The sequence below is a fragment of the Anas acuta genome, chromosome 19 (assembly GCF_963932015.1).
Source record: "Anas acuta chromosome 19, bAnaAcu1.1, whole genome shotgun sequence".
Classification (NCBI taxonomy): Eukaryota; Metazoa; Chordata; class Aves; order Anseriformes; family Anatidae; genus Anas; species Anas acuta.
Genome location: NC_088997.1, coordinates 4,436,709 through 4,450,754, shown reverse-complemented (window position 1 = coordinate 4,450,754; position 14,046 = coordinate 4,436,709). Strand labels below are relative to the sequence as shown.

Here is a 14,046-nt window from a genome sequence, read left to right as displayed (position 1 = left end):
GGCTGCATCCCTTGTGTAAAGCTGCTTTTTTCTTGCTGCTGTTCTCTTTTTCAGGTTTCTTTGTGGGTAGCCTAGAGATCATGTCATAATCTCTCTGGGGTTCTTCTGAATGGGGACTGCTGTTATTTATTTAAAACACAGCAGCCTTGCCTCTATCAATGCATTCTAAGCTAACTGGGAGCTGTTACCTGTGGGCAGTTCCGCAGATGCACACGGCTTGGAAGGTGGGGGTCACAAAGGGTATCGAAAATTGCCTTTGTTGCAGTGGTTCCAATACAAATACATGCACAAGCACTGTGTTTGCCCTGACTTGTGGAAGGGACAATTGTTCAGGATTCATTCAGCTGTGATGGGAAGTCAGTGGTGATCCCCTTTCCAAGCTCTCACTCAGGGCTAGTTTATGATGATACAGTTGACAATGATCAGCTGCTTTCAAAGTCATTTCTGCAGCTCAGAAGGAACGGCCTGCATAAGCTGCTGCTACCAACCTCACCCTGAAAACCACATCAGGAAGCAGAGGCTGCCACTGAGCAATGCGAAGACTGCCCAGCTTAAGATTTGGGACGGAAGGGTGCTTTCAGGTGTCCTTTACTGGCTGCCTTTGTTAGGTACTGGGATATATTAGTAGTTTATATTAGTAGCACTCTGTCCTTGCACATTTTTTTCAGCACATTTATCCTTCCTACTGAGCCATTGCATGATACTGACCTTCTGGGGTTTCCCATTGCTCCAACTGCTTGTAACATCCACAAAACCTTTTTGATTTATTTTTTTTGTAGTGCAATAAATTGAATTTTGAGGGTAGAAAAAGCAGAGGTTGACTCTTAGAATGTATTTCCTGCTCTCATCAAAGCACAGTAGGATTATTTTTTTTTTCTTTTTTGGAAAGTAGTTTATTTTGTACTGCTCCCAAAGCAGTACCTCTAATAAATGTGTGTCACCTGTCTAGGAATGAGAGCAGCTTAATATGTGTGAAACTCGGCTTTATTCTTTGAAGTAAGGCTTGTGGAAAGTGTTGGGATTCTACTTCAGAGACTGAAACCTTTTTATCTGCAGCACAGGTTCAGGGTAGCCAATGACATCAGAAGCATTGCCTCCATATTTTATAGATGATGAGTCCCATATAAATACGTGGAAAACCAAATCCAAATGTCCTCTTCTCAATTTTAGTTTTATCTGCTTGATGTGGTGCGATACTATTAAATCCACATGGCACAATTCAGCTATCATTACATGAAAAAGCTAGTTTGCTTCAGGCTACTGGCTGGGTTTCTTGTGTGTGGTTTTTGTTGCCTTTTTTTTTTTTTTTTAGTACCTCCTCCTTTCACTTCCAGCTTCGTGGCCTAATGAGCATATCACTCCACTGCAGCTTGAAATGCCACGAGTGACTCAAAATTAAATTCGTTTGGATATCAAGAAAGCATCTGTGCAGCTTAAGGCAGGAAAGTATGAGATAGTTATGAAGAAATCCAGAGGGTATGTGCAACCACTGGCTCTACAAAACCCCAAATCTGCATAATTTGGAGATTAATCAGGAAGATAGTTTGCATGTGTAATTGCTTGTTCACCCATATAAATACAGTGAATGGCGTGCTCATTATAAAATGGCTTATTAAATATGTGCAAAGCACCAAAGCTTGTTAAGGTAGATCATGAACTCCGAGAATGCTAAACATTTTCTGCTGTAGTACAGCTTACAGATCTGTCCAGGCTTTAAAAAAATAAAAGGAGCCAAGCCATCAGCATCACCATCGACAAAGGCAGTGCTGCTCTCACCTCTGATGGGATCGATGATGGCTCCGTGCTGCCTGCGTTAAGAATTGTAATGCAGGAGTGACTAGTTCGTGCTACTAACTTTTTTATTTCTGTATGTAGGAGCTGGCAGGTTAGAGCTGTGCAGAAAGTAGGCAGCCTTCCCTGCAAGAGGCAGTGAGGATCAGCAGGACCTGCCAGTCACTAGCTTTGTTCTCTGTGGACAGTGGCAGAGCACTTGGCATGTCCTGCTGCCTCTGTGCTGCAAAACGCTCCTGAAGCAGCCCGTCGTGGCACCGGGACGGTGCTGTCAGTGCCCAGCATGACTTGGCCCCAAAGTGGTTTCTCTTCCCTGTGCCCAGTGAGTGTTCCTGTTTGTGAACGTGAAATAACGCACAGAGCAAATTGTGTGATACGGGACGTGATCTGACCCCTTCTACTGGCTCAGCGAGGGAGAAATATTTTGGTATCTCTCCCGGAGGGTTGCTGTCTGAGCTCACACCAGCCCAGCTGGACTCCTACATGATAACCAGCATACTGCTTACTGGGTGCTTTCCCCTCGCTGAGACTCTAGATATTGATCTCTCTGTAGATCTTGGGTACCTGTTCAGCTCAGAAAGATGCAAGCTAGCTTCTGCCTACGCAAAACTGGTGTGCAAATACATCCTGTGTCTATTTTAGAAATTGAAGCTGCAGAAGACTAATGTTGCTCATGCCGAAGGGGGGGAAGTGACAAGATACCAGGCAATCTCCCCTCCCTCCAACGTGCAGCCCAGCAGGCTTGTGGGATTTTAAATATAATTATTTTATTCTGCTTCTGGTTTGGATTGGGCGATGGCTGGCTGAAAGTGCACATATTTAGATCTACGAGAGTTGAGCTAGCTATTTAATTGGCAGCGGTCTGCTTACTGAGAGAAACGCTCGTTGTTCTTGCTGGCAGATTAAATTTATTCATCTATATCCAAAAAAAGAAATTGACTTCTATTTGCTGATTCCTGGCAGGATTTCTCTCTTGCAGAAGCCTATCTCTAAGGAATAGTGGATCTGGTTTTGGTTGTGTGTTGATTTTTATTTTATTTTTTTCTGTTTGCAAGGAAGTTGGTATTTTTACCAGGTTTTGTAAATCTTGGTATTATGAAACATCTTTTTAATCATTGTGGCAACATCAACTGCTTCTCTGGATGACTCCAAGTTAAAGATATTCTTTGCACAACCGAGGAAACTTGTTTCTCGTGACTTTCTTGAAGTGATTATTAGATGCTAAATCTAATAGTAAGAGAAATAGTTTTCTTTTTATGCCACAGCTGTCGTCAGTTGCTGTGGATTTCTGCATGTCAGTGTCCTCAGTTTCTCTTCTGTTGTGCTTCAGCATTTGTAGGTGTTCTGTGGCTGACAGGTTTCTGGCTTGCACAGTGCAAACAAAAATCACTGTTCCTTCTGTGTTGTTTCATGTTACCAGCCAACATTAAAAATCTAAGTGGCTGCAGCCTGCTCTGAAGGATTTTCTGGGCTGAGTAAGTGGAGTTTTTATTTTTATAAGAGAAGGAATAAAGCTTGACCTGTCCTCTTCAGCCCTTTAAATGTGTTAAATATCTCTGCTTCTCTTTTTATATTTCAGTTTATATAAAACCTTCTTTTTTCCATTTTTTTTTTTTTTTTTAGGGGCTGTAAACTAAGTTATTTGGGGGGAAAAAAAAATGAAGAGTACTGCCAGGCCTTGGAATGCAGTGGCAAGGCAACCGAGTCATGGGGTTGACAGAGGAAAGTCGCTTTCCACCACCACCTCAACAGGAATGAAGACATCCAAGTCCTCGACTTCACTGGCCTTTGAATCTCGGCTCAGCAAGGTACTAACCGCTTTCTTCAAGGCAAAATATATTAACAAAATGTGTCAGTCACAATGGCACACAAGCATTTTTTGATATCTATCGTTCCTCATAGGTATTTTTCAGAATAACCCTACTTTGCCTGAAGTTTGTTGCTATATAAGAAAACAATAATGCACCTGAAATGCCACTGCATTTGTACTTTCATAATTAGCAAACAAAAATAACCTTGTGGCCCAAATACAGAGCAAGATGACAGTGATGAAAAGAGCCCAGGGCTTCCTGGTTATAACTGTTTCCGATAGTCAAGTTTAGCAAACTATATATAACATGGTACTGCACCTCAATCAACGGGAGATCTAAGCATCACTGATCTTCACAGCCACTCATGTGAAGGATTAATTTCCTTATCTTGCTTCGTAGACCCCTAGATGCCCCAAGCATCTTATCGATAGGGTGTTTTAGTCTCCAGGCAAGTTGTGTCATTGGAGTATTTGTGTAATAGCTGAGGCAAGCATCTCTGAAGGAATGCTACTGAAGAGACTAAGCAGGAAATCTGATGTGGTTGATTAGTGTCTGGTGTTAAATGTCGAGGATTTTCTTCCAAATTACAGATAATGTTTTTCAAATTGCTGAACATTTGCAAATGCAAGATGATCAATGTAGTTTCCCCAAAGAAACAGAAAAAGGCAGTACAGTTGCTGCTGTTAAAAGAGGGTGCATTGAGTAAGTTACTTCAGATAGTTTGCAGGGGTTTCTACATGTCAGAAAGTTTAGACTGTTTCTTTCTGCTAGTAGGAGGGAGCTGACAAAACCTGTGCCAGAAAGCAAAACGTTAGATGTTTGGTTTCCTGGAGTAGATCAACACCAGCTTTTGAAACTTGCATGCTCACGGGGTCCAGGAAACCACAGACTCTGAGTAAGAGGAAGAGATGAAAGGGAGAAGGAATTGGAGTTGAGAGAGATTTCATTTTGCTTAAAGATTTTATATTTAGGAACTTCTAAACAGAGAGAGCTCCGCTTTGCATTCATTTTCATTTAACCTAAGGAGTGGTTTCAGCCTGTGGTTCATGGGCTCCCTTGGTGTCCCTGGACACCTTCTAAGGAAGGCGTTTGATTTGTGAAAATAGTTTAGGTGAAGAAAAAATGAAAAAAGGTAGAAAAATACTGTTCCAAGGAGGATCTAGAGCTTTGGTCTTTTAAAAAGCTTAAAATATTTCTCTTGAAATTATTTAGAATTTGTTATTAGAGGTACAGAGGCCGTTACGGAGATTCCCACAAATGGGGAAGCAGCTGACCAAAAGTTCTGAGATAAAATGCTACTTCTGCTTGTTGAAGCAACATCATTTAAGTGTTTCTCCTTGGATCTTAAGTTCATCGTGCTTGACTTACATGGTTTTCAGTATGCATTTAGAGTAAACTTGCTTTAAAAGCAAATCCCCCTCCCCAAAACAACAGCACAGCAACAATGGCCCATTGTTTTCTCATGTACAATAAGGCTTACCAGTAAATTAGTGATATCTAATATTTTTTTATGACACGTACTATTAAACAACAAGTAAAGCAAATAGTTCCCCTTCTTCCAAGCTTATGAAATGTATTATTATTAATCTTCAGAACTCTACATTTCATCTGTCCCGAAGAACAATGCTTTTCTTTGCTGTGAATGATTTCCTTGGTGGCCACATAACAGAATGCTTTCTTGTGAACAGATTTCTGGTTTCTCTTGTACTGAGTCCTACAGTCCCTCGCAGTACCAATAGCATTAGGCCCCATCACGCTATTGTTGGCCAGCTTTGTTCACTGCTTTTCCATAAACAAGGAGCTCAAGTAGCTGAAATTATGTCATGTTTAAGATAAAGGATTTCCAATTTGTAATGGTGCTAGATCTTATAGTGGCTGCTTCATATTACTGTGGCAGCCTGAGCTTCTCAGCTAAGTTATTTTGGGGTTTTGGCTCAGTTTCTAGCATGTTCTTTGTTCATGTTAAAAAAAATAATAATAAAAATCCTGTTTATGTTGCCAGAAAGTTTGGTGACTCCTGTTTGGGAGAAACACAGGAAGAAAATGGCAGTTATTGGAATAGCTCAGATGCCTCTCTTAAGAGTCTGAGGTCACCACTGGAGCAAAAGTGAATGATCCTGAATGGCGAGACAAAAGCCAGGAGGATCCTGTTAGGATCCTTTTTTTGACAGACAGATTAAGTGTGGGGCCAGTTATTTGGAGCTTTGACCTGTTCTGTGTGTCAGGCTCTGCAGCTGGCACTTAGATGCAGAAGCCTAATTACTTCAGTAAACGTAAACCAGTGAGGAAATATGATGACTGCTATTTGGGGCAGTGTCTGAGAAGCTGGAGGTACCCAGTAGTCTGCTACTGTAAGCTATTTTCTCCCACCAGCTCAGTTACTTGCTAATTTAAACAGTCTTTCCTGGTTTTCTTCTTTGTTATTGGAACAGTAGTCTCATAACCCACTTCATAAAAATCTGGAAAGCAATACAAATAATACAAAATTAATTAAATTATTTAGTAGTGTTATCAAAGCAATATTTCCATTGGGTTACTTTACAGAAACAGTCCTTTTCTCCCGGGGACCTGGCCTCTTGAACAGCTTGATGGGAACAGCCAATATTTTAATCTTCTGGTTGCTTATAACATCTCTTTCCTGCAGCTGAAGAGGGCGAGCAGCGATGATATGCTTACAAAACCAGGGGTGACAGCAGCTTCTGGAGTCTCTAGACTGAAGAAGACCATTACAACCGGAGCCATTTCTGAGCTTGCTGAGAGCCGGCTGAAGCCCAGCACAGGTAGGTACAAAGATCCTGGACCAGTGGCTGCTCTATGTGAAACTGCTTGGCCTGCCACGAACCTGGTGAGCTTCCCTTGTGCTACAAGGTGGTGACAGCTCTACCATCCCCCTGCAATACTCAGCGTGCCGATGGGACCTACTGAGCCTTGCAGCCTCGCCTTTCCGAGCATCCTCCAGCCCCAGCTCGGTGAGAAGCAGGGGGAGGCCGAGCCCCGAGCGGCCACACGGGGGTGCCCTCGTCCCGTGTGCTCCCACCGGGGGCGCAGCTCCCTGCTTGCAAAGCAACGCGGCCAGTTAAAGGGTTTTTATATTTATTCAGCGATTTTTAAAAATTATTATTATTATTATTTCCAGCCACATCTGTAGAATTCTCTGCTCTCCCTCTACTGATTGAGCAGAGAAGTTAGCAATCTTCACAGCAGAGATGCAAAACTAAAAAAAAAACAGCGCTTGATGTATAGCTTGTCCTCCTGAGCTGTGTCGTGGCACGCTCTCTCCCTCAGTGTTATTCCTATCAGCTTGTGCCTATTGGTTTCAAATCTAAGCCTGTTTCTAGAGGCAGCGACACCATCTGCATACCAAGGACTTCAGTGCAAATACTCTTCTCTCCCCCAGGAGCTCAGCAAATGCTTGCCTTTGTCTGCTCCCTGGTGGCATTTCCAGGGGAATGTGAGATGTTATTAAATTTGATCGTGACCTCCCTATTTGTCACAGCCTCTGCAGGGTTTGGCTGTGTAACAGAACAATGAAACTAAACAGAAAAGGATTTCTTGGGGGGAGGGGGAATATTTATATACTTCCCTCTACCCCCTAAAGAGCATTTTATAGGAACCCAAAGACAGATCCTGCTCTGCAGTTAATCGGCGTGTAAATCCTCAAATTTAATAGTGACTACTCACATCCAAAGATGTATGAGATTTGCCAGCCAATAAAGAGACAAGATGCTAGCTAAAGAGGCATGGGAGGAGTAACAAGGGGAGAAGAAAACCTGCACAGATGATGCAGCATAGGATCCCGGGAATACAGCCAAGGAGACAGCACTGCAGGGAGTACGGAATAGAAGACATATGTCAGATACACAAATACCAGCACTGGAATAGAGAGCCCCCTTCTGCATGTGTGGATAATAACGGGGTGGGGGAGGGATAAGATTTATGATGATGACCGCTGTAAACACAAATGGTAAAATGGTTTATGGAGGTCAAGTTACACCAGGGTATTGTTTTCTCAGTTTAAATTGTGTCGTTAGAACTGACCTCATACGTTGCTCTGCAGCAACATTTGTAGAAATATGAATGAGAATATTAGTCCTGAGCAAAAAGAGTCTGAGTATGGAGCTATGTATATTGCACAGATAAACACGAAGAATACACGTGCTACCTCTCTCTAAATTCTTGTTTGGCCTAGAGGGAACTGGCCCAGATCTTACAGGGGCTATCCACGGGGGTATGTACAAAAAGAGCTTTATCTTGCATATCTTAATTTTCATAGTGGTTCCAAAGTCCAAAAGGGTGCTTGGAAATGTAGGCAGACTCTGAGGATATTTGTCACTATCATGGTCAGTAAAAGGTGCTAGATACAATGAGCAAGGTTACAAGGCTGAGTGCTAATTCTAGATGGTCTCACTGTTACAAAATGTATATTGGTATTTTTTTCCATACAATATATTATTGCTTAGAGAAAACTTGAAAATCAAATATGACAGAGGACAGAACATGTTCCTGGAAACATAAGTAGAAAGAGAGAGTTTCAGCTGCTATTCTTCACTGAAACAGAATCCCAAATAATCTGATTGTGATCAAGACTGCACTGCAATGCTAACTGACTGTGGAACTGACCCAAGTAGGAATGTTCCTGTAGTTGGGAAATGCAGATGTTTGTGTACACAGCCAACTGAGTAAATCTTAATTTTGTTCTGAAACCACTTTCTCTGGCTTCTTTGACTGCCTTCATCAGTTCTGCATTTTCCTTTAATGTCTTAAAATGCAGACGTGGTGTTTTTTAGGTTGGGCTTTCTTTGTTATTCAAGTGAATGATTTGATTAGTTTACTGAAAGGATATTATACAAGTTCCAGGTATGTTCTGGTGGTACTTCAGTATTCTTACACAATTTCAGTATTGTGTAAGAGAAAAAAAAATCAGGTATGGCAACTAAAATTAAAAAAGAATTGCTTAGGTTTCTTTCTTCTTTGGGTGTGACTGTCTGGTATTTGTGTGACCTTGAGCAATAGCCCGCGTTCCAAATGCTGCAGATAATAAATAATTGACACCAAGATTGCTTGTTTAAATAGGGTTGTTTGTATGCTGCCCTTGCTGCAGTTTAACTTATTCATTCTTGCCTTTTGCTGACATGTGCTACCCTTGTCTGCCTCGTTGGAAGCTAACGCAGTAAATCATAAGCAACTTAAAGGAAGATGAGGCCACTCTCATGTCTCCGTTCTTGGCAAGTGGAGTTGAGTAAAAAGAACTGGAGAAGGATTCTGGCTGGGGGTTCTCTGCTGTGATGTTTGGCTTTGTCACTGCTTGGCAGTTTTGAAACCCCCAAGTAATGGGAAATGACAGGCAGGGAGAAATGTCTTGGATTTAGCTTCCTTATCCACAGTGTTATATCTGGCAATACAATGCCCTGAGATATCAATTTGTCTTTATGTTAAAAAGCACACTTACAGGGCTCTTGCATTGCTTTTAATGTGTCAGGAGAGGAAAGAACTGGAAAAATTGCAGAACAGGAGGAAGAAAAGGAAGAGATTGCTAATCTTGGAAAATGTTTATTTTAATGCATGTACTTGTAAAGCCATCCAATCTATGAAGCTATAAATTGTTTTAAAATGTTTAAATATAGGAATCTGTATCTCCACAAGTAACTAGGACTTTCTTCTCCTTTAGTTTCAGGACTACAGGCAATTGGTGATTTTTCAGGTTCTGAACCTTCAAGGTTTGTAAGCCAAATAACTGTAAATTCTGCTATTTCCCAGAGAATTTCAAAGCTTCTTATATGGTCATTTACTTTTTGTGAAGAGCGTTGCATGGTAGTACTGGCATGCAAATAGAGAATTTGACATTCAGAAAGGTGAAGTCACTTGCTCAATAGATCCTAGAAGTCATTCCAAATCCTGTCCGTCAGTTCTCTTTCACTCCTCACGAATTCCCGATTCAAGCACTTTCTGAAGATTTCCCTTAAGGCTGTCTAGTTTAATCATGTTCATATGCTTCCTTGCTGTTATTTCAGTGCCAGCAGCTATTATCTGTCAGGTTCAACAACTGGGGAAAAAGTCTTGTGCTTGTGTATTCTGGACATTAGAAAAGAGCAAGAACCAGGAATTGTGACTGGGCAGTGCTGTGAATGGGTAGTATGAAAGCATCCCCATTTCACAGAACTGCATTGATTTTTATATCAGCTGCAACATGAAGTATTACTTATCCTTGAAATGTAAATAGCAGATAGCTGTGCTTGTTTTCCCAGGCTGCTTCATCAGCCTATTTCTTTAATCCTATGTAAAGCCTAAATCGATATAGAACTACTTAATTTGCCTTAGAAACAGTAGGAAATCATCAATGATGATGTTATAATCATCTAACTTACTATTTCTAGAGATCCTTAGCGTTTTATGGAAAAGCTCAGGATCTCTCTAAAGCTCAGTCTGTGTTAGCAGACATCCACTTCATCATCTTGCAGTGAGAGTGGGGTGGAGGCCAGGAGAAGCCAAGATGCCAGCCGGCAATGTTAGAGCTGGCCTTCTGTGGCATCCTGTACCCCATCAGAAATGGCTATTTATATTTATGCTTAAATGGGAAAATCAATATTTGGCATGCTTTGACAGCCAAAGCAACAAGAAAAGTGTGTTGCTTTCTGTGCAGGCCTGCGGGGTGATTAATATTAATGGCTGGAGACGGTGTCAATAGGGAAATAGAGGGAAGGCAAACTCTAAAGATATGAAGAGTTTCAATTATCTCCTAATCATCTTGTGTTGAGAATCTGAACTGCAGGTTACCTGGACAAAACCCACTAATCCTAGAAATGAACATTGCCAGCATAAGAAATGAAGCTGTACGAAGCATGCTGATAATGCCAGGAAACTGAGCAGTAGAAGGAAAATACTAAGAAATTTGGTCTAATCGGTGAAGGCTCCAGAATGAGCCAGGGAACATATTCTGTCAGAGGACTGGTTGGTTGGTTTAATGAGTGTTCACTTCAAATAAGGAAAGCCTCAACTCTTAATTTATTTCTATTTTTTTTCTGTAAATTGTCATTCATATCGCTGCTGAGCTGTCAGAGTTGATGTGCCAGTGGCTAAATACGGTCACTGTGTCTTCAATTCCTTCCTGGGTCTAGGAGAACACTTACCATTAGTCTGTCATTGTTTGTCCTGCAGTTTATGTAAAAAGAAAAGTCTTGGTTTCCCCGTAGAACGTAGTTGCTTGTAGCTTTTCTGTGGTGGTAGTGATGGTATTCAAAAAAGAGAGCCTTTAACTAAGCGAGGATAACTGGCTGCTGCCAGGTTTGGCATTTGTGCTGGGAAAGTTCAGTCACTTGGGAAACTTGGACAAGAAAAAGTCAATCATGGTTGATTTTAGAAGGGACAATGGTGTATGGTATTGCACATTAGGTATGTTTCTTTCCCATCAAAATTGAAAATGTTGCAGCCTAGACATTTCAGAGCTTTCTGCGCATTTATAGAGTTGTCATCTCAAGGTTCCCACATGAGAATAATACATGGAATCCATCAATATTACTGCCTTTCTTTCTGCTACTTGTCTCCTTGGCCAGTGTTTGTCATTTTTCCATTGTGGGATAATTCTTTAGATTTGGTTGAAGCTAATCCAGACTAAAGCCTTTTCTATGTGGTCAAAAAAAATCAAGCAAAAGTATTTATCTTAATAAATGCTTTTTTAAAAAATTCAATGCAAAATCTAATTGACAGTTTTAATTCTTCATAAGATGCTAACAGACCCCAATTAAAATGGGGGAAAAAGGAAAGTGATTTCTTTTGAAGGACAGCCCTCTGTTGACCTTGGGACCTTTCTACTCCCCCATACATCAGTTTTTGACAGGGTCTGCTTTTTGTGATCTGTGACAGATCAAAGGACTACTGTAGGTTTGTAGAGGATTGCTGGGCGTTGCATTCAGCCTCGTTACTGTCTCATTTCTGTGAAAGATACAGACAAGTGTGAGAGACATTAATGAGACTGGTGCATTCTGTTCCACAAAGCTTCACCAGAAACCAAATGACTGATCTCATCTGGGCTTTCCCAGGAACAGTAAATATGCTTTGAAGCTTCTTCTGGAAAGCTGGTTGCATTTTGCTACCCTTTCCATGTACAAGAGACAGCTTTTGCATAATTCTTCTTTTATATCAAGAGAGATTTTTAGCTCCAGAAATGAAGAAGTGATGTAAAAAGGAAAGGAGGACGCGAGGGGGGAAGGGGAGGGATGCTTAGCCAAGATGTCAGTCAAATAGGCAAGAAGTACTGCAGGAATTTAGCATGCAATGTAAAAATATGTCTGCATTTGCATCCATAGCTCCACATGTAGCTGCATACACATACTGACATCCACATCTGCATGGTTGGTTGTAAGGTGTTGGTGCAACTGTGAATCTGAGCCTTAACCTCTCATGTTACAAAACATTATCTGTGATTTCCCTAAGTAGGAAGTAATCAGGCAAAGTTTCAGCACCTTTTTAGGAGATTTTACCCACTAACCTGTAAATGTAAAGGGCCAGAATTGAGGTAGATCAAATTCGGCATTCCACATTCAATTTATGGCATCTGATTGATTTGTATTTTACAGTCTTTTGAGGAGTTTTTTTGTTCACTCTGCATGCCTCTACTGTGTAAGTAGTTTGAAAAATTCAGAATATCACTGTTTCATACTTCCTACAATGAAGGTTTAAAAGATGATGCTGGCCAAGGAGCTAGCTCCTCACATTTACAAGTACAGAAACTATACCTAGGATATGTTACAATATGTGCACTGCGTAGAGAAGGGCTGAAATCTCCAGTTTTCTTAGATGTCTCCTATTTGTCAAATTGCTCGTATTTCTTCTTGCAATGAATTTTCCCTCATGATATCCTGCACACTCAAGTGCATCTGTTCACCTCTAAATAATTTGCTGGAAAAAGTTTCTGTACAACATTTGTTGCCGTGTTAAATTTCCCTGTTTCTTTGATCTCTGTTCTTTTTTTTTTCTGTAGCCCATGGACAATTCTACATCTTGGCATTGCTTGGAATGGGTACTGCTTCATGTGGCTGTTCTTCAGGATTCTTTTTCTGTTTTGATAAATACTGTGGTAGGATATCTTAATGAGAACAGGCACTTATTCCAGTAGGGCAGAAGGAGCTCACTAGTTCTTTAATAAAAAATCAGAGTCTTGTTATTAAACTCTGATAACTATTGGCTCAAGATCTCAGACTCATGATTCCTTGAATTATGGAGATCTACTGATTGATGCTCTTCCTGTTCTAAAGGTGGCATGTGAGGCTTGACTAGCATAATTATTCTTTTGTTCTGTCACTGGGTGTGTTATGAGCCGCCTTCTATAACCAGGAATGGAGAGAGCGCAATTCATTACCGTGACTTGGGATTTCTGATACCTGAGTCCGTTAAGGATAACAACTTCTTTGAGAGACATTCACAGACTGTCTGCAGTCATCCTGCATTATTAAACAGGTGAGAATTAACTTGTGCTGACAGCGCAGTCTGCAGTATGTTCCATTGTCGTTTTTGCTGCTCTCCTAATGTACTGCACAATTTACATTTAGTGCACTGAATCCTTATTAAAACATCCTAATGTTTTGCAGGCAACTTTCTGTTACAGCAGGCTGTGAAATACACAGGCTTTTCTCTCTTTTGTATATTCCCTGAGAATGACTCCACTGGCACATGTTTACAACCCCAGGACCTGAGCCAGTTAAGAGGATTCAGTGTGTGGTAGGGATACCGAAATGCAAAATCTTAGACTGTAATGACTTGACTCATTAAATTGTTAACAGTTAATTGGCTCAAGCCAATGCATACAGGGAAGATCCATTACAGCTCTAAGCAAACTGTGAAGATCACAAGAGCCTTGCTAGAGATAACAGAAAAGAGATCATGCTTGGATAGTCCTAGAACAGTACGCATCAAGGATCTCTTGGTTTGTGTTCATTTTCAGGCTTCTCTGCTGAAGTTGTTCAGCAAAGTCAACACAACCTGGTGTTGACTACCTGCCTTAGGTTAATAATCAGCTTTTCCTTCAGCTGGTTTGAAGAGAAACGATCCCTAGCACACAGTCTCTAGGCCTAAACGTATCACAGCCAAACTGCCTTGGCGGAGTGCCATTCTGTTTGCACTTTGAGAATGGGAGGGAGGGAAGGAAAGGAATGCAAAGCTGGCCTGGTCTAACAAGTATGCATATCGGGAGAGGGCTTGGCATTCCTTCTATTATTTTTTCACTGTTTTTTTTTTTTTTTTTTTAGCAGCTTGTGGCTTACACTAGATTTTAATATTATCAAGTAAAAGGGAAGGTTTGACAGCTACATCTCAGATGGATTCATAAGTAATATTAGTGCTCGTAAAGTCTCCAGCGTTAATGAAGTAGAGCATGGTGGTGTGAACACTGGCATTGATGAGCATTGTACATACTTAAGGCCCGTTCAGTTTAGTTCAGTCTTGACCAGAA

General features: G+C 41.0%; 1 protein-coding gene across 5 annotated transcripts in view; it reads left to right on the top strand.

Annotated features, from left to right (window-relative positions):
* The window catches only part of SPECC1 (sperm antigen with calponin homology and coiled-coil domains 1), an 83,937-nt gene that overhangs the window by 6,449 nt on the left and 63,442 nt on the right, over positions 1 to 14,046 (top strand). For all 5 annotated transcript variants that reach the window (XR_011089024.1, XM_068656238.1, XM_068656240.1 and 2 more), the window contains exons 2-3: positions 3,415 to 3,599; positions 6,247 to 6,382. Coding sequence is in view for 4 of the 5 variants with exons in the window: in XM_068656238.1 (XP_068512339.1) it covers positions 3,450 to 3,599; positions 6,247 to 6,382 (286 nt within the window). In the remaining variant the exon portion in view is untranslated. The remainder of the gene's footprint in view (positions 1 to 3,414; positions 3,600 to 6,246; positions 6,383 to 14,046) is intronic.